General features: G+C 38.5%; 2 protein-coding genes across 5 annotated transcripts; both read right to left on the bottom strand.

Moving 5' to 3' along the window:
- Positions 1–1,554: 1,554 nt before the first annotated feature.
- prkg3 (protein kinase cGMP-dependent 3) lies at positions 1,555–14,222 on the bottom strand. Of its 4 annotated transcripts, XM_089021598.1 has the most exons (23): positions 14,087–14,222; positions 13,141–13,409; positions 12,532–12,621; positions 11,486–11,548; positions 11,296–11,422; positions 9,892–10,058; positions 9,515–9,628; positions 8,164–8,269; positions 8,013–8,076; positions 7,797–7,874; positions 7,541–7,629; positions 6,867–6,932; positions 6,075–6,122; positions 5,963–6,004; positions 5,767–5,878; positions 5,539–5,675; positions 5,320–5,409; positions 4,284–4,443; positions 4,040–4,203; positions 3,018–3,134; positions 2,875–2,937; positions 2,534–2,609; positions 1,555–2,427 (listed from the first exon to the last, which is right to left on the bottom strand). In XM_089021598.1, the coding sequence occupies exons 3-23, from the start codon at positions 12,617–12,619 to the stop codon at positions 2,341–2,343; spliced, it is 2,058 nt and encodes a 685-aa protein (XP_088877724.1). In that variant the 5' UTR covers positions 12,620–12,621; positions 13,141–13,409; positions 14,087–14,222; the 3' UTR covers positions 1,555–2,340. The 4 variants fall into 4 exon arrangements, with proteins under 4 accessions (XP_088877724.1, XP_088877726.1, XP_088877723.1 ...); XM_089021600.1 differs by lacking the exon at positions 14,087–14,222 and having other exon boundaries at positions 4,284–4,425; positions 13,141–13,186; XM_089021597.1 differs by lacking the exons at positions 13,141–13,409; positions 14,087–14,222 and having other exon boundaries at positions 12,532–13,134.
- On the bottom strand, positions 13,990–21,594 carry LOC148883600 (phospholipase ABHD3-like). The gene is made up of 9 exons (XM_089021603.1): positions 21,338–21,594; positions 20,349–20,509; positions 20,102–20,284; positions 19,209–19,254; positions 18,512–18,624; positions 18,014–18,187; positions 17,898–17,946; positions 17,021–17,186; positions 13,990–15,846 (listed from the first exon to the last, which is right to left on the bottom strand). Exons 1-9 carry the CDS (start codon positions 21,449–21,451, stop codon positions 15,650–15,652), a joined length of 1,203 nt encoding a protein of 400 aa, XP_088877729.1. The 5' UTR covers positions 21,452–21,594; the 3' UTR covers positions 13,990–15,649.
- Positions 21,595–23,006: the final 1,412 nt, after the last annotated feature.

Below are 23,006 nucleotides of genomic sequence, written 5' to 3'. Positions count from 1 at the left end.
ATGCATTCAATGGGTATGGCACTCAAAGATAACAATACTCGCATATTGGTAATCTATTACAATGGTTAACCTGTTGAATATTTATTTACAGTCGCAAATCTTGAAGCTAAGTTTTCCCTGCATACGATTGGTCAGCATGTGGCTCTAAAAGTTTTAACCTTGACAGTACTCCTATTCACATTATAAAAATATTTTTGAGTCATCAAACTAACATATATTTTAGGGAGTCCGAGGAAAAACCCGGGGTACAACGTCAAATGCTGTTATATTCATTAAATATGACAGGTTCTTAATGAAGCTTGGGTTTGTCATCAAATCTTACCTGTCATGATGGATGTCAGCCAATAGATGGCGGTGCACTTCCAGAAGCGGGATGGGGCGAGACACTCGGGCGCCTGGCTGGCGTTTCACCCGGGCTTGGGCACTCAGGAAAACCTCGGGATGTGTCCATTGGCCTGTGGAAGTTGTGGATGAGCCTATATTAGCTAACCATGTAAACATGTTAACGTCGACAAGAACTGAGTACGAATATAAATAACTTTAGATATATCACATACCGCGTACGCATTAGGATTTTGATACTGTCGAGGTTATTCCGAAAGAAATTGCGAATGAACACGAACAAGTATAGTACACCCTGTGTTTAACTCGTCGTTTTTGTCCACAGTTCTACACTTTCGGCTTTCTTTTCGCGTTGCTTTATATGTCATGAGAACTATCTTCTTAAACGATAAACATTTTCAAATAATCAAATGTCACCGAGATACTGTTATCAGCCAAAATCGGGTTAGCTAACCACCAATAATTATCTCAAACACACACTGTCAACATTAACTCCTCACCATTAAATGAAGAAAATTAACCATGGAGCCATCGCCAATCCACTCCGACAAGTTGGACTTTCCACCACGCAGGAATTTTTTAAGTAAAGTATGTTTTTTTTAAATCGGTAAGCGATGTAACTGCACACACAGCTGTGATACTTGCTCACTGGTAAATATGAGTCAGCCCACCACTACTTTGACAGGAGCTAATTTGAATACAAGCAGTTCTCACGTTCATGTATTTTATCATTTAACATAAAACCGTCCAAAATACAGCACAGTACTCCAAAATAAATTCAAATCACGCTGTGAATGAAATCTAAACGTATCCAACACGTCATATCTGTTTTGTATTTGAATAAAAGTGACAAGCTTGTAAGTGCTGTTTTTTCTGTCCACTTGAGGGCGGAAATGGGTCGTGATGATCGTCGCGGAAGTGTTCTTTAGTGTGAAACCGAGCTTCCGGTTTACGGCGGTGTCGCGACGAAACAAACAGGATTCGGATTTACGGCAAATAGAAAGGAATACAAATTTTCAAATTACAAAGTTTTAGAGACTGGAAAAAAATATGTTTCGAGTGCAAACATTTTAACTGTTGTATTTGCTGCACAATATAAGGCAAAGAAACACTTACCTCTCACATAAATTATACTAAAATTAACTGGCCTGTGGCGTTAAGCGGTCAATCTCGGGGGAAATCTATGACCTAAAATAAATCCATTCAAACATGAAATAAAAATGACATAATTTAATTTCACTCCAAATAAATTTCATCAGATAATTAATTAAACATCAACATTACCTTGTTAACATTCGTTGAAAAAAAATAGTTTAAAAGTTGAAAATGAAAGTGGAAAATTCAGATTATAAAGATTAAAGATCAAAATTTGAACCTAAAAAATAAACGTTAAAAGTTAGAATTAAAATTAAGAGCAAGCTCTCAATTTAAAGTTACATTTAAATTATATTAAACAATTTAATGGTTAACAAAAATGACAGGTTTCCTTACTCCAAATACCTTCTTTAGTTATGCGACAGCTATGAAAATACTCTGTACACAAAACAGGACAATAACAACAAAACACCCGACCATATCGTTCAAGCAGTCATTTAGCATGAAGGAAAACTCACATTTGGCAGGATTGTCTTTGTTTTGTTAAAGCCAGAAAAAAAATGGGGAAAAAAGGTGAGCATAAAATTTTGACCAATGATGTCACAATTCATTGCAATTTTCATGACTCCATTTTGAGAGCATGAAATCTATACACGGACGTGGAATCAAACCCATTGTGACACGGGATATACACTGTACATTGGAAGGATCTCAGCTCCTCGGCGCGGCACTAATATTAATAGTTCTTTGTAGCAGATGAAGAATATATGACAGTGGCTCTGTTGTGTATTTTTTTCCCCCTAAGTTGTTTTCACCTCAACATACAGGATTCCCCATTTCTCATACAAATGAGGTAATTCCATCATATTTCGATACGCATCGAGTATGCAGTCTCTTTACAGGTTAGAAGTTTCGGTCCCAACCTGAGAACTCCTCCTCAGCTTTAGTCTGGTCCTGAGGGAAGCGGTCGAAATTGATGTAGCAAGGGCCCTTAAGGTGACAAAGAAAAAAAGACATTTAGAACGGGAATAATGACATATTAAAGTGTATGGTTTTTTTTCCCATACGGATTCATTAAAAAAAAAAAAAACAACACCTTGCGTATTAGCCGGACCGTGGGCGCGTCTAACTGAGCCATGCGTAGCTTATGCCAGTTCATATTACTGAACCACCTGCGGGAAGAAACACATCAGCCTTAAAGGACAACCGACATCACTTTTTTGTTTCCTAACTGACATCAGAAAAACACTTTGTAGCATCTAAAATACCCAAAACACAAAGGCTGATATTTTTTGTCAAAAAATGACTTAAAGTGTCTGCAAAAAAAAATCAAACATGGAGACTCGAGTATTTTGCTGCATTTTCTGCAAACTCGATGATGGATAATGACTCTTAAAAAAAACAATGAGTACAAGACAGATTTGTTTGCGTTGTAACCTGTGATGTCGGACATCTTTGATGCCATTCTTGGTATTTCCCAACCTCTGACCGGGCCGTGGTCTGCCACAACAACAAATGAATAAATTAATGAAGACTTTTTTAAAAAAAGAAGAAGACTCTTTGGAGCACGTTGGTCCTACCTGCACAATTTACTGATGATTGACTTGGCTGCCTCGCTTAAGTAGGGAGGATACTTCAGAACGCCGTCAAGGATCTTAGCATAAATCTTCTGAGGCTCCGAGCTTGAAAAGGGAGGACTTGATCGTTCCCGGGAATAAAACATGCGAGTAGAAAGAGATTAATTCAGATGGCATAGGAGTGGAGAGAAGAAACCTACAAAGGCACAAAAAATACATATGTATTTCCTTGCTGCCATCTTCCGCCGACATCGCTCATTATTTCTTTCTTTATTTTGTATTTATTATTTTTCAATGTGTATTTTTAATTTTGTATGTTTAATTTTGTATTTTTAATGTATTTTTTACTCTGTATTTTTTACTCTGTATTATGTGCATTTTATTCTGTATTTCTTGTTTTGTATTTATTGTTTAATTTACTATTTAATGTATTATTTAATTGGTTATTTATTTTCTTACTTATTTTATTTTGTGATTTATTATTTAAATATTTTTTTTAGTTATCTTATTTCTTTTTTTTATTCAGTCATTTATTCATCTATTCATTAATCTATTCATCTATCCGTCCGTCCGTCCATTCATTCATTCATTCATTCATTCATTCATTCATTCATTCATTCATTCATTCATTCATTCATGCATTCATTTATTTATTTATGTATTTATGTGTGTTTTTTATGTTTGTTTATTTATGAATTTAAGAATTTGTGATTTTATTTATTTATTTGTGTATTTATTTATTAGTGTATTTATTTATTTATTTATTTATTTATTTATTTATACACAAATAAACACACAAACTGGGAACATAAGTCACCTGGCATTTGTATAATTTGTGTTGTCCTATAATACGTAAAATAAGACTGACTAAAATTGTTATAAGAAACAAACAGGAAAAAAACTAATCAATTTAACACAGGGTTTACTCAATAACGTGGTTTGGTTACATGAATAAAAGTTGCAACTCGAAAAGCAAGGAGTGCATTTTTTGGCACTTCCCCCCCCCCCCCCCCCCCTCAATGTACCTTCCAACCAGTAACTCAAAAATAAGGATGCCGAGTGACCAGAAGTCAACAGCAAAGTCATGTCCCTGGTTCTTAATGATCTCGGGGGCCATGTACTCAGGAGTACCGACAAAGGAGTATGTCTTCTCACCACGCACTAATTCTCTGGCAAAGCCAAAGTCCACCTAGGTGAGATGAATATAAAATCCATGTGATCAATAAAATATGATAGCGTGGAGAAATTGATGGGTGGAACAGAACCGACCAGTTTGACGTAACCGCGCACGTCCAATATGAGGTTTTCGGGCTTGAGGTCTCGGTACATGATGCTCTTTTTGTGGAGGTAGGCGTAGGCTTCCACCACGCACGCCGTGCAGAAAATGGCAATCTGTTCGTCAAAACGCCCTCTAACCAGAAAATACATACTGCATTTTTTTTTTTGTATCAATACGTACAATAATATGCTTAAAGAACAACCGACACCATTTTTTTGTTTCCTGACTGACATCAGAAAAACGTTTTCTAGCATCTAAAATACCCAAAACACGCAGGCTGATATTTTTAGTCAAATGAAAAACACCAATAAAAATGACTGAAAGTGAGCAAAAACAACTTTAAAATTAACCCGGAAATGGCCAGTTTCAGAAAGTCCCGCCCCCTTGTTCGTGACATCACGCCAAGACGTCTTGCCTTGCTCGAGAATCAAAACAATGGCTTGAGATTCAGAGAAGATGCTTTCTTGTCACTCATCCAGTTATGAATATGATTCAAATAGTTCTGAAGAGGAAAGCATAAACGTTTGCAATCGATTAAATAAGTCATTCCGTGTCATTTTGAGGCATCTGGACTGAAATGTAGCATACCAGAAAATGCACAAGATGGCGCCCAAGCTCCGTTGGAAATGGGCTGATTTGTCTACTGGGAATTTGTGTCAACTAGTATCAAATAGTAGTCGTGGTGCAACACACAACGATTCATTGTCGTGTTATTTATGTGTTTTCCTTCTAATTTCGCCATCAATACTAAGTTTTCTGACCAAACAAAGTACCCAAAATGCATTGTGTATCGCTTTCTCGGTCAGGGGCGTTCCCTCCGTGACGTCACTTAGGGCATCGTCACCAACTCAAAAACAAGACTTCCTGAATATTCAGTGCGTGTCTTAAAACGTAAAATATAGCGAGATGTGGTGGAATCTTTGTAAAATACGCTCAGTAGAAGTCATTTGACGTGATTTTACAAATTATGGAAACAACTTGTCTGGTGGCGTCGGTTGTCATTTCAGTGTGTTTGTTTCCACTCACACTTCTTTGAGTTTGGTCCAGATTTCGCCTCCACCACAGAACTCCATCACCATGTAAATGTAACGAGTGTCTTTGAATGCAGCGTGTAGTCTGAAAAAAAAAAAGACATGTTGGTGATAACATTTGAATGCAGCACCCTTTATTTTTATGGTTGCAATAAAATGAAAATAAATAAATGAACAACTTTTTTCTAATTTCAATAAAAACAAAACATTTTACCTGACAATGAAGTCACACTGGATGGCTTTGAGAATCTTCTTCTCAAACAACATGTGCTCTTCCTGTCTCTTGGCAACGATGTGTTTCTTACTCACTCGCTTCATGGCGTAATACTTCCCATGGTTCAACGTGGTCATCTTCAGAAACAAAGAAAAAAAAAAAAGACAACGCTTCATTTACGCCGATAGAATCCCAATCCAGCAAATATCGCAAAACCAGACAAGGTACCAGTTCGACGCGCCCGAACCCTCCGACTCCGAGAGTAACCGGGTCCCCTTGGTAGCGGCCCTCCTGGTACAACACGGGGACCAGGTCTTTAAATCTCAGAGTGGCCTTGGGGCTACAATAGACCAAAAAATGCAGATTATCAACCCTGTTATGCTAACAGTGGATGGTTTGTTAGCCAAAAATAACAGCCTCTCACCTGGACTTTTCTGGAGCTTGTGCCTCCTGCAGCATTTTGGTGCTAATAACGAAAACAGATGTGAAATTCATCATTTTTTACAAGACGGATAATAAAGAAGCAAAATGCATACTCGTCAAACAGCTCCAAGTGCTCGACGGGGATGGTCTCCTCAAACACCCTTGAAAGACAGGAGTCAGAAATAAACAAATCAGATGGAAAATAAATGTAGTATTTAGACATAATCGACGGCGCCTTAGATACAAGGTCAGAACACTAAAATCAATATTTTCCGTTTAACTTCTGGATGAACTCATCAGTGCGGCACTAGTACCAGACGTTCTACCCACACGATTAAGAGTATATGATTGCGTACAGTTTTGTGTTCTGCCTGCATTAGATCAGTTTTAAGGTCACTCACTCAATCTAGTTATCGAGCTAGCTGTGTAGCTAGCTAGCTCAATAGCTAGCTACCTACCTATCTACCTACCTAACTACCAGCTATCTATTAGCTGGCTGGCTAGCTTTCTATCTATTTAAGTTACTTCCGGGTTGAGTGAACACTGGCGCATGTGGCTGCCGCTGCTCACCCACAGAAAAACGTATCCTGTGTCTGTAAAGTGACCTTGAGACTTTTGAAAGGTGCTTATAAATATAATGTATTATTATTATATTATTATAAAGAACCGCAACATGGATGTCCATTAGCATTAAGCTAGCAAGGCTTTCCTCTACGCAGCTGTTAAATGCATGAGGCGTAATTCTCCCAGTAGCTTAATAGATATTCACAAGTTGAGGCAGTTGTATCTCAAGGCACCTCTGGATTACAAAAATTCCAGCAAAATCTAATTTATCGTTGTGTATATGTTCTTATAAATGAAATGTATTATTATTATGTTATGTTCCTTTTCTCATGTGGACTTACTCTTTGTCGATAGAGAAGCAAGTCACGGGGCCGTCAGCGGTGCAGGTGGCCGTTCTTAACACTTCTCTGCAGTACACACAAAAAAAGAGATTTGATTGTTATGGTACTTCACAATCTAATTGTGGGACGTGGAAAATAAAAACAAGGATTGCAGTAACAGAGCAGGCAGCGGGTCACTGTTTCTCTCTATCTCTCTGTTTCCATGACGATTTTAACGTGCAGATTTTATTCCACCATTGTCAAAACACGAAAAGTAGCAAACGATGAGTGGCAAAGTTGTGGTTGACACAATAAATACAATTAAAAATTGTGTGACATATTCAACAATTTCAAATAAAGTACTTCCTGTTAGTGACCTTGAGAGTTTTGCAATGCGGTTAGAAGTGAAATTTATCATTATCATTATCATTATCATTATCGTCATCGTTATCGTTATCATCATTATCATTATTATCATATTTCCTATATTAATTCAATTGGAAAAAAATCCAGTTTAATATTTTTATATTAAATATATTCCAAAAACTTTCACTCTGTCACCTGATAATATGATAAGCTATCCACTGTAGCAGGGATGTCAAAGTTATTTATTGCCGCGGCCCACATTGTAATTATGGTTTCCTCTCGAGGTCCGTGATGAATTTGGGGAGCATGCAACACGTCGCTATGGTTACCGTATGAGGGCTTGTTCCCCAAAATGCTCGCCCTTCCCCATCCGTCGAATCTGCTTCTGAAGCCCGTTTACACTTTTTGTCACCAACACCTAATGTGAGGGAATTCACAGTGTCAACATATATTCTGCATATGGTGCAAATATAGAGAATAAATTAATAATAATAATAATAATTATAATAATAATAATAATAATAATAATAATAATAATAATAATAATAATAATAATAATAATAATAATAATAATGATAACAATACCTCTCCTTTCAGGATAATATAGAAAGTGTTTGCTTCTGCTCCCTCTCGGACAATGACGTCTTTGTTCTGGTACTTTACCTAAAAACAAGATGGTGACGACATATGTGAGAAAATCACAGCAAAGTTAACGCTATCGCTTTGGTTGCCTGGAAAAAAAAGCAACTGTTAAAAAAAATGGTATTTTAGGTATTTTGAAAAAAACAAAGTTGGCTGCACCTCCTCCATGGAGTCAATGATTTTGGATAATTGGACATCATTGAGGTCCTTCAGAGTTCGAGACCTTAAAAAGAAAAAAATAGGTGGACAGAGGAGGGGTGAGCATTGGATCAAACACTATACTTTTGAGTGCGAACAACAGTGGACGCACGTCTTCAAAAAGCCCAGGAGCTCCTCTCGTTTCTTCTTGGATTTGTTGGTGATGATGGTCCTGTAGGTTTGTCTCTCCATGCACCACAGACGCACCTCCGTCTTTGCTGCATGCAAAAAAAAATACACAAAAACATAACCATACCAAAAAATTTAGCTTCCCTTATTCTTCTGTGTTGTTCATCATCAGTTGATAAAGCATCGGGACACTTGATAGTGCCACCTAGTGGTGCTCTCCTTCTACTGCAAGGAAACTAATGTGAATTCTTGTCAAGGGGGAGATTGCAAAGTTGGCTAGTGCCATCTAGTGTTTGGAGGTCAAAAGTGCTTTATGTATTTATTTATGTATTTATTTATGTATTTATTTATCTATTTATGCATTTGTTTATTATTATTATTATTATTAATAATAATATATAATATATATATATATTATTAATATAATAATAATAAAACATAACCATACCAAAAAATTTAGCTTTCCTTATTCTTGCCGCTGCTCACCCACAAAAAAAGTTCTTATCCCGTGACTGTAAAATGTCCTTGAGAGTTTTGAAAGGTGCTTAGAAATTAAATGGATTATAATAATAATAATTATATTATTATATTATTATTATTATTATTATTAATATATAATATATATTATTAATATAATAATAATAATAATAATCCATTTAATTTCTAAGCATATATATATAATATATATATATATAATATATATATATTATTAATATAATAATAATAATAATAATAATAATAATAATCCATTTAATTTCTAAGCACCTTTCAAAACTCTCAAGGGCATTTTACAGTCACGGGATAAGAACTTTTTTGTGTGAGTGAGCAGCGGCAACCATTCGCATCAGCGTTCACTTTACCCGCGGTTAACACAGCAGCAAAGGAAGAGGAATGGAAAGAAAGAAGTAGAAAAACAAAATACAGCTATTGATTCAACTCTTATTATCTAATAATAATAATAATAATAATACATTTAATGTATAATAATAATAATACGATTCATTTATAAGCACCTTTCAAAACTCTCAAGGTCATTTTACAGTCACAGGATAAGTTTTTCTGTGGGTGAGTAGCGGAAGCCACACGCGCCAGCGTTCACTCACCCCGGAAGTAACTCAAATAGATAGAAAGTTAGCCAGCTCGCTAAAAGATATCAAATAGCTATCTATATAGCTAATAGATATACAGATAGATAGCCTGCTAGCAAATAGCTAGCTAGCTTTTAGTCCTTTTCATCGAAACGTCCCGATATAAGCGCCTTTCAAAACTCTCAAGGACACTCGCAGAAACAATTAGCTTCCCAACGCAAAAGTATGGCGGATGTCGCCGCTGACCTTTCACCGTGGCCGTTCGTTTACAGTTGTACAAGATCGCCAACTCCCCGAAGACATCGCCGCTGCTCAAGGTCCGGAGGTCGCGGCCTGCTTGGGTGACGAGCAGCTCACCGGCTAAATGGAGAAACAAAAGATGCATCATGGTTCTCATTGGTAAGGTTGTCCGCCATCTTGTAAAGCATAAACACCAAACGAATGCCTCACCATAAATGGCCGCCGGTTTATACCTGGAAATTGTTATGTTAGCAATATGTGACGTCAGACAACGAACAATTACTTTACAAAGCGATCTGTTAATCAAATTAATTTGCTGCAACCCAGTGTATTCCTCAGTTTGACAATTGATCACTTATCGATAAATCGTTGCGTTCTCCCACCTGCCACGATGTACATGCTGTCCCCTTCGGATCCTTCCTTGATGACCTCGCCGCCGCGGCTGACGTTGGACGTTTCCAGGAGGTCCACCATCATGGCGATTTGTTCATCGTCCAGTCGGCTGAGGAAGTCGTTCCTCTGGATGGCTTTCACGATGAGGTTGGTCTCACTGGATACGCAAGAGCACAGGTGTCAAAGTCAAGGCCCGCGGGCTAAATCCGGCCCGCCACATCATTTTTTTCGGCCCGCGAAAGCAAATCAAACTTGTGAAATTCCATGATGCTTGCTAATATCTGAACCAAAATGTCATATTTTTGGATGTAAACCACAATAGCAGTCATTATTATTGACTTCAGATTTGAAAACTAGTTATTTGTTAATTTGTTGTGCGCTCTATATGTGATATGTGGAGGGGATTAAACATTCTAATGGCTTCAAATTCATAATTCATAACGGCCCTCGAGAGTTGACTCAACTTGTGAGTCAACTGAGTTTTTATTTTATTAATTTGATTATTACATTTTTCACGACCTAATTTTTGTTTTTCGGTCAAAAAAGATAATTTTGTTCCATAAAAGTTGGACGAAGACTAAATAACTGCCTGAAATGACACAATATGGCATCCATGGAGGACACGTGGAAGTCCATGGAGAAGAAAGAGAAGATCCCCTGGATAAAGAAGGAAGCCGAGGACCAGAAGAGATACAAAGTGCATTCACTTTAACTTTTCCATATGGAGATACAGTGAGAACTCAGCTTACGAACTTAATTGGTTCCCAGACAGAGTGTGTAAGCCAAAAAGTGTGTATCACAAAAAAAAAAATTCCCATAGGAAACCATTAAAATGGGAATAATCCGTTCCCGGGTTTCCATAAAATATACTTTTCAACTAAATAAGCCTTAAAACTACACACAACATACCTTATCCTATGTATAATAAATGTGCTATTGTATTGTAATGAAAGAAATACACTGCACTGTACAATAAAGTCACTTGTATTTTCCTAAAATGGCGGCTCCAAATTATTTTGTAATGTTTGGGCATTCATCCCTCATCCTCTTGTGGCGCCATCTTGAAGTAAAAAACAAAACAAAAACTAAATATTGTACTATCTAGATATCTAATGGATAGCTAATAGATAGCAATCAAGATAGCTAGCTAGCTAGCTAGAAGGATGGCTATATCGCTAATGGATAGCTAGCTAGATAGCTGGCTGTCTCGGTAGCTATCTACTAGCCATCTATTGGCTAGCTAGCTAGCTTTCTATCTATTTGAGTTACTTCCGGGTTGAATGAACGCTAGCGCGTGTGGCTTCCGCTGCTCACCCGCAGAAAAAACTTTTCCTGTGACTGTAAAGTGACCTTGAGAGTTTTGAAATGTCTTCTAAATGATGAAAAAGGCTGACCTGTCCGTTTTCTTGACTCTGGACTTCCTGATATCGAGCGTCTCCGGGATGGGCTCCGGCGCGATGACGGCAGCGCGGCTCTTTCTAAATTCGGTTTCGATCTCAGCGCCGCTCGCAGGTGGAAACTCTAGAAATGATTTCGGGAGAGTTAGCGACCAGTTTGTCAATTTCGGGGTCGATCATCACTTACCGAGGTCATGGTATTGAGCGTGCAGCTCCTGAAGGAGTTTTTCTTTCTCTTGCAGTCGTTGCTCTAGGAAGACAAGAAGATTACTTGCAAAAGACTAATAACCATGAATTATGTTAAGAAAGAATATCCCAAAAAAATGAAAATGGAATACATTCACTGCCATTTCTGAATTTATTCGGGTATTCAAAGTATGACGTGGAGCGCCATTTCTGATTTATTTCGGGTTTTGGTTTTTCTTGCTTGGGTGCTGATAAAGCGCGGGTCAGACCTCTGGCAATGTTTTTTTTTCCCCCCTGCGCATACAGCCGCCCCCCATTTCAAGCTCAGATAACTCCAGACCCATATAACATAGGAATTAACACTTTTTTTTCCTGATGACAGAAGATTTCTTACGCTGCATTGAATGTTTATGCAGTTCTAATACTCAATATTCTGTGGGTCCTGCAACGTGAGCGAAAATGACAAAAACCCTGGCACTGGCAATGAGTTAAACATGTAAAAAAATAGACTGCTTAAATTTGAAAAATAATTACTGTATTTATACTTATGTTACTTAAAATCATTTCCAACATGATTAAATGCTAAAAAACATGAAAAAAAGTTAAAATAAATATTTAGGTGAAAAAATTATTTTAATGATGACAAAAGAAGTACAGGTAACATCCGACTTACGACAGGCTTGACTTACGACCACCCGTATTTACAACCACGACCTCCAGACCCTATTTTAAACATTTTAATTCGACACCAGGCACCGCAACACGCTAGCAGGCCGGCGAGTCATTTAGCATCCGAGTCTTTATTCAACATTTTGAATGGGTTTCGACTTACGACCATTTTGACTTACGACCGTTTGATCGGAACGGAACTCGGTCGGAAATCGGATGTTACACTGTATATGGATATTTTGCTCTAGATCAAAAAAATAACGTTAATAAAGAATATGAATGTATCTATAAAGCGGGATGAGGACAAAAATTATAATAACCCATTGACAAAACCACATGTACGAAAAATTGCTTTTAAATGTGCTGCATTGTACACACCCAAGTCCTTATTTTGCCTCTGCAGCTCCTTATTGATGACACATTGCTTCTCCAGCTGCTGCCTCAGCTCCTCCACTTGCTTCTCCATCCCTGCAAACATTCCAAGCGCAACAATGACAATCCCATTGGCTTGAACTCAATGGCTCTGTCGTCAGCGCCCGGCTTGATTTCCACCACTGAATAATGCACGCTTGCCGCGGGAGGTCAATGGTAGGGGGTATCGGAACGCTACCAACACATCCTGGCTGTGTCGGCTAATGAGCTGGGCGTTTGTTTCTTGCGCTTTACGAGTCACAATTTTCCACCCGGCGTAAGTAAAATCTGACAGTTCGGGAAAGTTGGGAAAACTGTGTGCATAAGCTTGACGGCTATAAGCGCCACGCCTGTTTTCTTATATTTCCATTGCTTTATCTGTGCTGATTTAACATTTGCAAGAAACACAGCCCATTATGTATGTTTTTCAATGAGGCAGAAGCATACTTTATCTTCAGATATTGCATGTGATTTTTTTTTATGACTAGGAAGAAGCAGGGATGAAAAAAAAGCAGACATGAGCATTTAACCTGGTAGCCATTTGTGTGCATGTTGGAGAAGGAAGCAGCCACTCACCTGAAGGCTTGGATAGAACCTCAGCAAGACTGGTCGAAGGCCTCACATGGGCTGCATGGGTTAGTATCCCCGAATATACTCAACTTTGTCCTTTCTTGACTTGCACGATTTTTTTCCCGACTTTTTTGCTGTCTTTTTTTTTTTTGCTTGGCTTCCCCGGCTGTCAATCTCAGCAACTCCTCTGGCATTGAATCATTTACCATCACTTGACGCTCCTCCCTTCTCTCCGGGTGGGGGATACACGAATAGGTGGGGTTGGGAAACAGAAGCTGAAAATCAATGCAAGAGTTGTTAACAAAAAAACATCAAGCGCATCAATTAATGCACAAATGAGTTTATTGGATGAAATGGGATTTTCTTCCAAGAAAAAAAATGGGTGACTGTGTGTTTAAAAGGCGGGGCGTACGGTGGTGATTGACATGGGAGTCAATGAATAAAAGTGTAATTAGTCGTCTGTGAGGCGATAATGCCATTTGAATCAACTATGCATTGAAAATTTATTCAAGAAGCACAATTACAATAAGAAAATATGACATTTTTCCGACACTAAATAGCCACTTGAACGCAACACTGACTACTTCTACCCAATGACTAATTTGTTTTTTTAAATACCAAGAGTCATTTCCTATCCAGTCGGCACGGCGGCAAACATATCTAAATGAGGCTAAAGGGTTAGTGTTGTGACAAAGGGCGTCGGCGTTTTATCGACGCTTTGGGTTAATTATTGATTGGTCGCCGTGGTTAATCAGCGACACCGCTGACCCTCAAGCACATATGAAAGGCCTTACAGGGGGGAAGGGTTGGGATTTAACATTCAGGGGTGATATGTGTGTGTGTGTGTGTGTGTGTGTGTGTGTGTGTGTGTGTGTGTGTGTGTGTGTGTGTGTGTGTGTGTGTGTGTGTGTGTGTGTGTGTGTGTGTGTGTGTGTGTGTGTGTGTGTGTTACCTTGCTGTTATCAACCAGTGTCGTCGCACTTTCAGGATGTCTTTATGCCATGCTTCTGGATGGTAAATGCACACTCAAGATGCTATAGCGCTACCAATTGGTGAGGTAGGAAAATTTACCATTTGATCAAATGCATTTGTGATTTTTTTTATCCGGACGTACCCCCCAAAAAAATATAAAAATGCCTTTTTATTTTTACTATATGTGCCCATTTTTTAATGCCATACATTGTCATATATTGCTTGCATTTCCAATTATGCCACTCAAAATACATTTAAACGATTGAATCAGATACAGTACAGATGCAGGAAATGTAATGTGAATACATTTTTCTACCTATTCTACATGCTGGCTATGTTGGAAACCAACATTTTGATATTCAACGCAGAGATCCCCAATTATTATTCCATCGGTAACGGGTCACGGTCGCGCACGTACGACATAAAAAAATAATAATAAATAAATAAAAGAAACTGAAAAAAAGTTAATCAATCTTTGAAGAGCAGCCATTTTGAAATTGCTGGTGTTGAATTCAGGTGAATAACTTGTATGGCTCACAGGAAAACACAAACGGGAAAAAAAATGAATATTTAAAGGACAACCGACGTCTCCGGACAAGTTGTGTCCATAATTTGTAACATGGCTTCAAATGACTTCTACTGAGCGTATTTTACAAAGATTCCACCGCATATAGCTATATTTTACGTTTTAAGACTCACGCTGAATATTCCGGAAGTCTTGTTTTTGAGTCCTCACCCAACGTCACTGAAGGAACGCCCCTGACCGAAAAAAAGGACACATTGTAGCAGTCCTTCCATCACGTCAATGCATTTTGCGTACCTTGGTCTGAAAACGTCATGTAGGACCAAAAAGAGGGTGACAAAGCTCCATGTAAGGGATTAATCAGCCTGTGGAAACGGGCTGATTAATTCCTTACACTGCTTTGTCGCCATGTTCTGCCTTTTTTGGGTGCGACATTTCCCACCCCTGATGCCTCAAAATGACACGGAATAAATTATTTAATCGATTGCAAACATGTATGCTTTCTTCTTCAGAACTATTTGAATCATATTCATAACTGGATGAGTAACAAGAAAGCATATTCTCCGAATCTGAAGCCATTGTTTTGATTCTCGAGCAAGGCAAGACGTCTTGGCGTGACGCCACGAACATGGGGGCGGGATCTTCTGAAACTGGCCACTTCCTGTTTCAAATTGAAGTACTTTTTAGACACTTTAAGTCATTTTTATTGGTTTATTGGTTAAATGCTATAAAACGTTTTTCTGATGTCAGTTAGAAAGGAAACAAAAAAGTGACGTCGGTTGTCCTTTAAAGGGCTTTTTCCCCCCGTTGCATTATATTTGCGTGTGAGACGGTCTCGTGACATGATTCTCCTTGTTTGACAGCCAAGGTTTGAAAAAGGAACAGCGAGCATATGAGGTAGATGTGCTTCATCCGACAATACGTTTGTTCTGAGCCCCATGTCCCCACCTCCTTTAAAAAAAAAAAAAAGAAAAAAAATGACAGCATGGTTGTTTTGTTTTGTGTGCGATACGTGTACATTCAGCTGCAAACCAGGCCACAGGCTTGGCGGATATCTTGTGGGTGTTCCAAAACGGCTCGGACAAACTGGCTGAAGATACGCTCCATGTAGCCGGCGGCGCGTGGAAATAATCCCTCCAGGAAGGCGATGTGCCCACCGTGGGATGTCACCACAAGCGCCACATTGGGCAGGTCCTTGGCTACACCCAACGGAAAGGCTGTGACGTACAAAGACACGCGCCAGCATTCACTCAACCCGAAATAACTCAAATAGATCAAAAGCTAGCTAGCTAATAGATCGCTCGATAGCTAATAGCTAGGTAGATAGCTATATAGCTAATATGTTTCCTGACTCAAATAGCTAGCGAGCTAATAGCTATCTAGCTAGACAGCTAACTAGCTAATAGCCATGACGTCCCTGATCCACTGCTGAAATGGATGCTTTGATCCTCTCCTCTTTCATCTAGAACTGCTTCATGTCATAACAAGGAGGGTACAGCAGATCCTGAAGAAGGAATGACTCTGTGTCTTTGTGCTGTCATATGTTTTTCCCAAGATGGCGGAGCGTGAACACGCAGTGGCGCCCCTCTCCCGGCAAATTGGTGTTTTCATGTTTATTATGTTTGTTAAAGTTATTATAAGTGCCTTGCATGCTGGGTCCGAGAGGACAATAATTTCATCTGTGCTGTATGTCATGCATATTAGCATATTTGACAATAAAGCTGACTTTGACTTTGAATAGGTAGGTAGCTAGCTAGATAGCTAATATAGTTCCTGACTTGAAGATTGCATCGGCAATTGTTTTCCCTTAAATTGCCCTAAATAGAAATTAATCTGAATCAAAGTAAGAGAATGGAGTTCGTGCTTTGAATGTGATCAATGTTTGTTGACTGGGCTTCATCATGGTTGAATTTGGTAATTAATAGTCTCTCTATATCCAGGCATACACGTTTAGGGGATAAGCATGAAATACTTCCTGTTTTGACTCTTCTTCTTTTAAAAATTACTGTGATAGACACCACCTTGTGGCCAACAATGACACTACATCGAGTAATTAATAGTCTCTACACGTCTTGGGCTAAACTTGAAACACTTCCTGTTTTCACTCTTCTTCTTTTACATTTACCGTGATAGACACCGCCTTGTGGCCGACAGTGAAACTACAGTGAGTAAATAGGGCGCACAACAATGATACGTTGTGAATTACAAAAAAATAAATAAGTGAAATAAAAAATACAAACAGAAATAGCAGGAACACAAATCCGGAATAATGAATGAATAATCATGATTACAATACAGCTTAAAACAACCGGTATTATTATTTTGGTTCGCAATACTATAAAAGTACCCCTCGTATTCAGAACATTTAGTGGAAATATTAGTGCAACTGACCGCATTGTGGGGAGAAGGGGTCATCAGCAGCGTTGAGGCAAAGGATGGGCACATCGGTACTCTGGATCTTCCAGTGGGGGCTGGCGTGGTGGTAGTACTGCGTGCACGACTCGTAACCAAACAGCGGCACCGTGAAACGCTCATCAAATTCACGGACGCTGCGCGCCTAGAGCAAAAACGGGATTTGGTGTGCTCAAAAATGTGACAGTTGGGAAAATTTGGGAATATTCTCAATTACATTTAGTTATTTATTGTTTTCTCATAATTGCCTTTTATTTTGGAAATATTTTCCTTTTTGCTCCCTTTCAAACTTACTCATGACATTCTTTGTGACTGAATTTTTTTGTCAAATGGCAACATTTTACTGTCAAAATTTTAATTACAGTTCTCATGCTGTCCTAATGTACCGTTTTTCTTGTCATATTTGCCTTGCTTTGCTCATATGATCGGAATTCAAATCTTTTCCTTTCGGGTTTTCCCTTCAGGGGTCGCCACGGCGAATCAGTATCTTCCATCTAGCCCTGTTTTATGCATCCTCTTCTCTCACAAGAGATAAGATCATGATTAAAAGGTATCCTAAAAATAAATAATAAAGACAATTTAAAAAAAAATCACAACTATTTTCAGATTGCAACTAATTTCTAATGGGCTTTTTTTTTATACAAAATGACATATTTTCTTTGAATAAAAATATTGACTATCAAGTTTCAAGTGAACAAAAATTTTAACCTACCTTGAAAATGTTAATATATGGTCACTTTTGATCTTAAAATATTCCCTTACTTTTATTCACATTTATTTTTATTAAAGTGATTTTTTTATTCATTCTCATTCTCGCTGCTACATACAGTCCCTAAACACTATTTATACTGTGTACCTTCAGGACGTGGTCAATGTCCACCACTTTCTCCAGCATCTTCCTGTGCCTACAACATAAACAAACACATGAACACCTTTCCTTTACCCAAAATGGAATTTAAAACTTAAAGTCACCTAAGCACGGCGTGACACAGTCCGCTTGTGAGGCGTTTGTTGAAAAGCAGCCAGTTGAGCGCTTCTTCCATGCTTTGCGCCGATTTCAGTGCATCCCAGGGCACCGACACGGTCAGGCCCGCCACCAATTCCGACTTAGCGCCTTTCCGCCCGAGGTAGTTCAGCAGTAACATGCTGGAACGGGCACAAGATAAGGCTTGATTGCTCGCTACGCCAGTGATTGAAGAAAATACAGATAACATCCAACTTACGAACGAGTTCCGTTCCGACCAAACGGTCGTAAGTCAAAATGGTCGTAACTCGAAATCCATTCAAAATGTTGAGTAGAGACTAAATGACTTGCAAACTCCCCTCGCGTTGCCGGCCTGCTAGCGCGTTGCGGTGCCATTACATTTTTTAAAATAGGGTCTGGAGGTCATGGTCGTAAGTAAGGGTGGTCGTAAGTCGAGCTGGTCGTATGTCGGATGTGACCTGTAATTACCTTGGGTGCTCACTTACCCTCCTAAAGAGACACCCATGCCAAAAATGGGGGCTTGTGGGTAGAGGCTCCTCACATGTTGGACCACCAGCTCAAGATCGGACGTGTTGGCAGCACAGAAAGTGATCGGTGTCTGATCGGTTGCACAAAGACACCAAATATGATTTTATTATGATTTGCTTACTGGTTTGTGTCATGTCAAAAATTGTGCTTAAATTGTGTTTTCCAAAGTAAAAGTTTTTTGTTTTTTTGATTCAACTTGAAGATTTTCAGTCGGGCACTCACATGTCCAGGTAACAATAACGATAACAATAAATTTCATTTATAAGCAGCTTTCAAAACTCTCAAGGTCACTTTAAAGTCACAAGATAAGTTTTGCAGTGGGTGAGCAGCGGCAGTCACACGCGCAAACGTTCACTCAAACTTCAAGTAACTCAAATAGATACAAAGCTAGCTAGCTGGCTAATAGGTAGATAATAATAATAACAATAATACATAACTCAAATAGATAGAATGCTAGCTAACTAGATAGCTAATAGATAGCTAATTATAATAATAATAATAATAATAATAATAATACATAACTCAAATAGATAGAAAGCTAGCTAACTAGCTAGCTAATATATAGCTAATAATAATGACAATAATACATAATGCAAATAGATAGAAAGCTAGCTAGCTAGCTATAATATATGGCTAGTAATATTGAGGACTTACAAGTAGCTCCTCCCCGCCGAAGCCTCTGTTGTTGAAGACCACACATCTAGAAGACATTTATAATCATAATAATAATAATAATAATAATAATAATAATAATAATACATTTCATTTATAAGCGCCTTTCAAAACTCCCAAGGTCACTTAACAGTCACTGTTAGTTGTTTTTCTGAGGGTGAGCAGCGGCAACCACATGCGCCAGCGTTCAACCCGGAAGTAACTCAAATAGATAGAAAGCTAGATAGCTAGCTAATACACAGCTAATAGATTGCTAGCCAGACAGCTAGCTTGATAGCCAGATAGCTAACAGATAGCAAATATTAGCTAGGTAGCACATGAGCAAAATTGATAACAATTGATAACCCAGAAGTAACTCAAAATGATAGAAAGCTAGCTAGCTAACAGATAGCTAATAGATAGCCAGCTAGACAGCTAGCTAACTAGCGAGACAGCCATATAGCTAATAGATAGCCAGCTACATAGCTACCTAGCATCTAATAGATAGCAAATGGATAGCAAATAGATAGCCAGCTAGGTAGATAGCAAATGGATAGCGAATAGATAGCCAGCTAGCTAATAGATAGCAACTACTTTCTACTTTCATTCCTTTCATCACTTTGCTGCTGTGAAATATAAATTTCTCCACCGCAAGACTAATAAAGGAAAATCCAATCCAATCCAATCAAAATGGATAGCAAATAGATAGCTAGTTAGCTAGCTAGATAGCAAATAACACTTCATTTCATTCCCAAGCGCCTTTCAAATCAGCCACTTCTGCTTCCATGTTGGACATGTTTACTTTGTTGCTCATCTCGCTCATATTTAACATATTTACACAACTCAACTCTTGCCGTCAAGATATAAACGCCGTTGGCGGCTACTTGCTAACCAACCTGTAGCCGTGGGCTGCGGCTTGCCTGACGGTGTGCAAAACATAAGACTGACAGCTGTTGCCAGTCAAGCCTGGCAGGATGAGGACGGTGGGTCGCGTGGACGCTTGCGGGTAGGCGGCGCTACTGTCGTTGTCCTCCCAGTCCAGCGAGATCTGACCGCCGTCGGACGTGCGGATACGCTCACTGTTGGGTGGATTTCAAGAGGTCGGTTATTTCATTTATGATGATTTGGAACATTAAGCCTTACTTGCGATAAGTGACGTGCGGTCTGGATTTGATGAGGAAACACAGTACGGTTTGAAGACGACCTCCCCAGCACCACGGCGTAGGCCGGAAGGTTTCGCTCACCGCGGGACAGTACTCTTCAAGGAAGTCACCAAAGTTTTTGCTGCACACAAGCAATGGCCTCTGACAGGAAGAGCATAGGTAGAACTGAAACTGCAAGTTGTAATTAACAATGAAAATCGCCAATCATAATAATAATAATGCATTTTATTTCAAGCGCCTTTCAAAGCTCTCAATGACACTTTACAGTCACAGACAAGCATAGATACAATAATACATAAAATACAATTATAAATAGAATACAATAAATAAAATACAATTATACATCAAAACAAGAGATAGAGCTACACAGAAAATGCAATTTTAAATAGGTGGGTTTAATAATTATATCTTGTTTTTGGTTCATGGGTAGCTCAGCCCATTTTGACTTTAACCAGAATGACAGCTTTTGAGATGCCACATTAGCTTTGGTAAACTAGGCTCCTAAAGTCCACGGAGCTTTCAGATATTAAGGAGAAAATGTTACATAACAATGGTGTCACTATAAATGAGTCTCATAAAGAACGACCTGATTTTTAATCAGTTTCGTTGGAATAAATACGTCCATTATTAAATAAATATAAAATGAGTGGAGTAACTCTTTTTAACTGGTGTCACATAGAGAATTATTTAAGATTTTTGAAAAATCCAATAACAAACCAACTTGAAGTGAAAGTTCTAAATAAACGCATACGATATTTGATTGACTTGTTAATGAAAGTGCATCGCAAAATGGAATACTTTTGTAAAAAAAAATGTCATTATTATTATGTTACTGAAATTCGTGTAAAAACAGAGGAGGCTCCCGATGTTGTGATTTCTACACTAATGAATAACTCGAAGCATGTGGTGGAGCAAAATTAATAATAAGAAGAAATTAATTAAATGCAAAATCGTGACCGGGGGCCTCACCTGACTCTTACGGCCCCACAGGTAGCAGAGGGCGGCCGTGAGGGAGCAAAGCAGTACGGTGTCAACCCTCGAAACAAACTCCCAATGGATCGTCGAAAGGTCCAACAGTGCCATTTGCGTGACGATAACTTCAATATGAAGCAGTTGAATAAAAATAAGAAACAAACGTTCGATACCAATGGGCGGTGAAACGACACATGAGTATTGAAATTAGATTACGACGTTTGTCCCGTTAGACATTGACAATGGCACGCCGCTTGACAAAGTGAATAAACCGCTTCCGGGTTGCACATTACGTAATGAATGATGTTATATTGTATATTTCGTTGTTAATCACTATTATTATTATTACTGCTGTGGCAGAAATACGTTACGAGTTTTTAAAATTCTATATACTATTAATTAAGTATAATCTATTTTTTTTAAATCGTATGTTCAAACAGGAAGTAGCGTCACTATACTTATAGACTACAAACATGGCCACCAAACTACGGATGCGCGGACGCTCATGAGGTTTTCAATGTTTTAGTGTGCAAATACAATATATGAATATTGTAATTATATATCAATAATGTAATTAAAAAAAGCTGCAATGCTGTTTTGTTTCGAGATCTTTCACGAATCGTCATGAAAGTCCACAAAGAAACTTGTGAATTAATAATACATTTCATTTAATTGTTCAAATATACCCATTAATCTGAATAGTTCAGGCAAAGATTTTTGTTTTTTTGTAGGTAAAAGAAGAACCATGAAGAGGCATTTAAAAATACTCAATATTACCACAATAAACAGCGTGTAAAAACTAGAATCCAAAATGGGGCCTGCAGAGGTCAAACCCCGTGCGCAACTGTTTGAGCATTCATTCGACACTTTGAATCCTCCTTGAGCGTCCGATCCAACTGGCTTTCTTTATTTTGGCGCAACTGTAGATGGGATATGGTGGAATCTTGGGGGGGGGGGGGCATAAAACTTCCTCACCTCCACATGAGATGGTCTGTGTGTAGTGTCTTAATAGAATAATAATACGTTACATTTCTAAGCACCTTTCAAAACCCTCAAGGTCACTTTAGTCACAGGATACGTTTTTTTTCTGTGGGTGAGCAGCGGCAGCCACGCGCGCTTGCGTTCATTCAACCCAGAAGTAACTCAACTAGATAGCAAGCCTGATAGCAAGAAATTAGATAGCTATAGCTAGCGAATAGATAGCTAATACCTAGCAAATATAGTTAATAGCTTGTGAATAGATATTTAATAGCTAGTGAATAGATAGCTAATAGCTAGTGAATAGATAGCTAATACCTAACTAATAGCTAGCGAATCGACAGCTAATAGCAAGCAAATAGATAGCTAATAGCTAGCGAATAGATAGCTAATCGCTAGCGAATAGCTGATAGCTTGCGAATAGATATATAATAGCTAGCGAATCGATAGCTAATACCTAGCGAATAGATAACTAATAACTAGCGAATAGATAGCTAATAGCATGCAAATAGATAGCGAATAGATAGCTGATAGCTTGCGAATCGATAGCTCATAGCTAGCGAATACGTAGATATCTAATAGCCAGCGAATAGATAGCTAATAGCTAGCGAATAGATAGCTAATAGCTAGCTAGCTATATCGCTAAGATACAATATGTACTGGTTGCTTGAGTTCTTTATCCACAAAA

The sequence above is a fragment of the Hippocampus bargibanti genome, linkage group LG19 (assembly GCF_051943395.1).
Source record: "Hippocampus bargibanti isolate YZ-2025 linkage group LG19, ASM5194339v1, whole genome shotgun sequence".
Taxonomy (NCBI): Eukaryota; Metazoa; Chordata; class Actinopteri; order Syngnathiformes; family Syngnathidae; genus Hippocampus; species Hippocampus bargibanti.
Note: the sequence above shows the minus strand (reverse complement) of the source record. Positions and strands in the feature narration are given on the sequence as shown.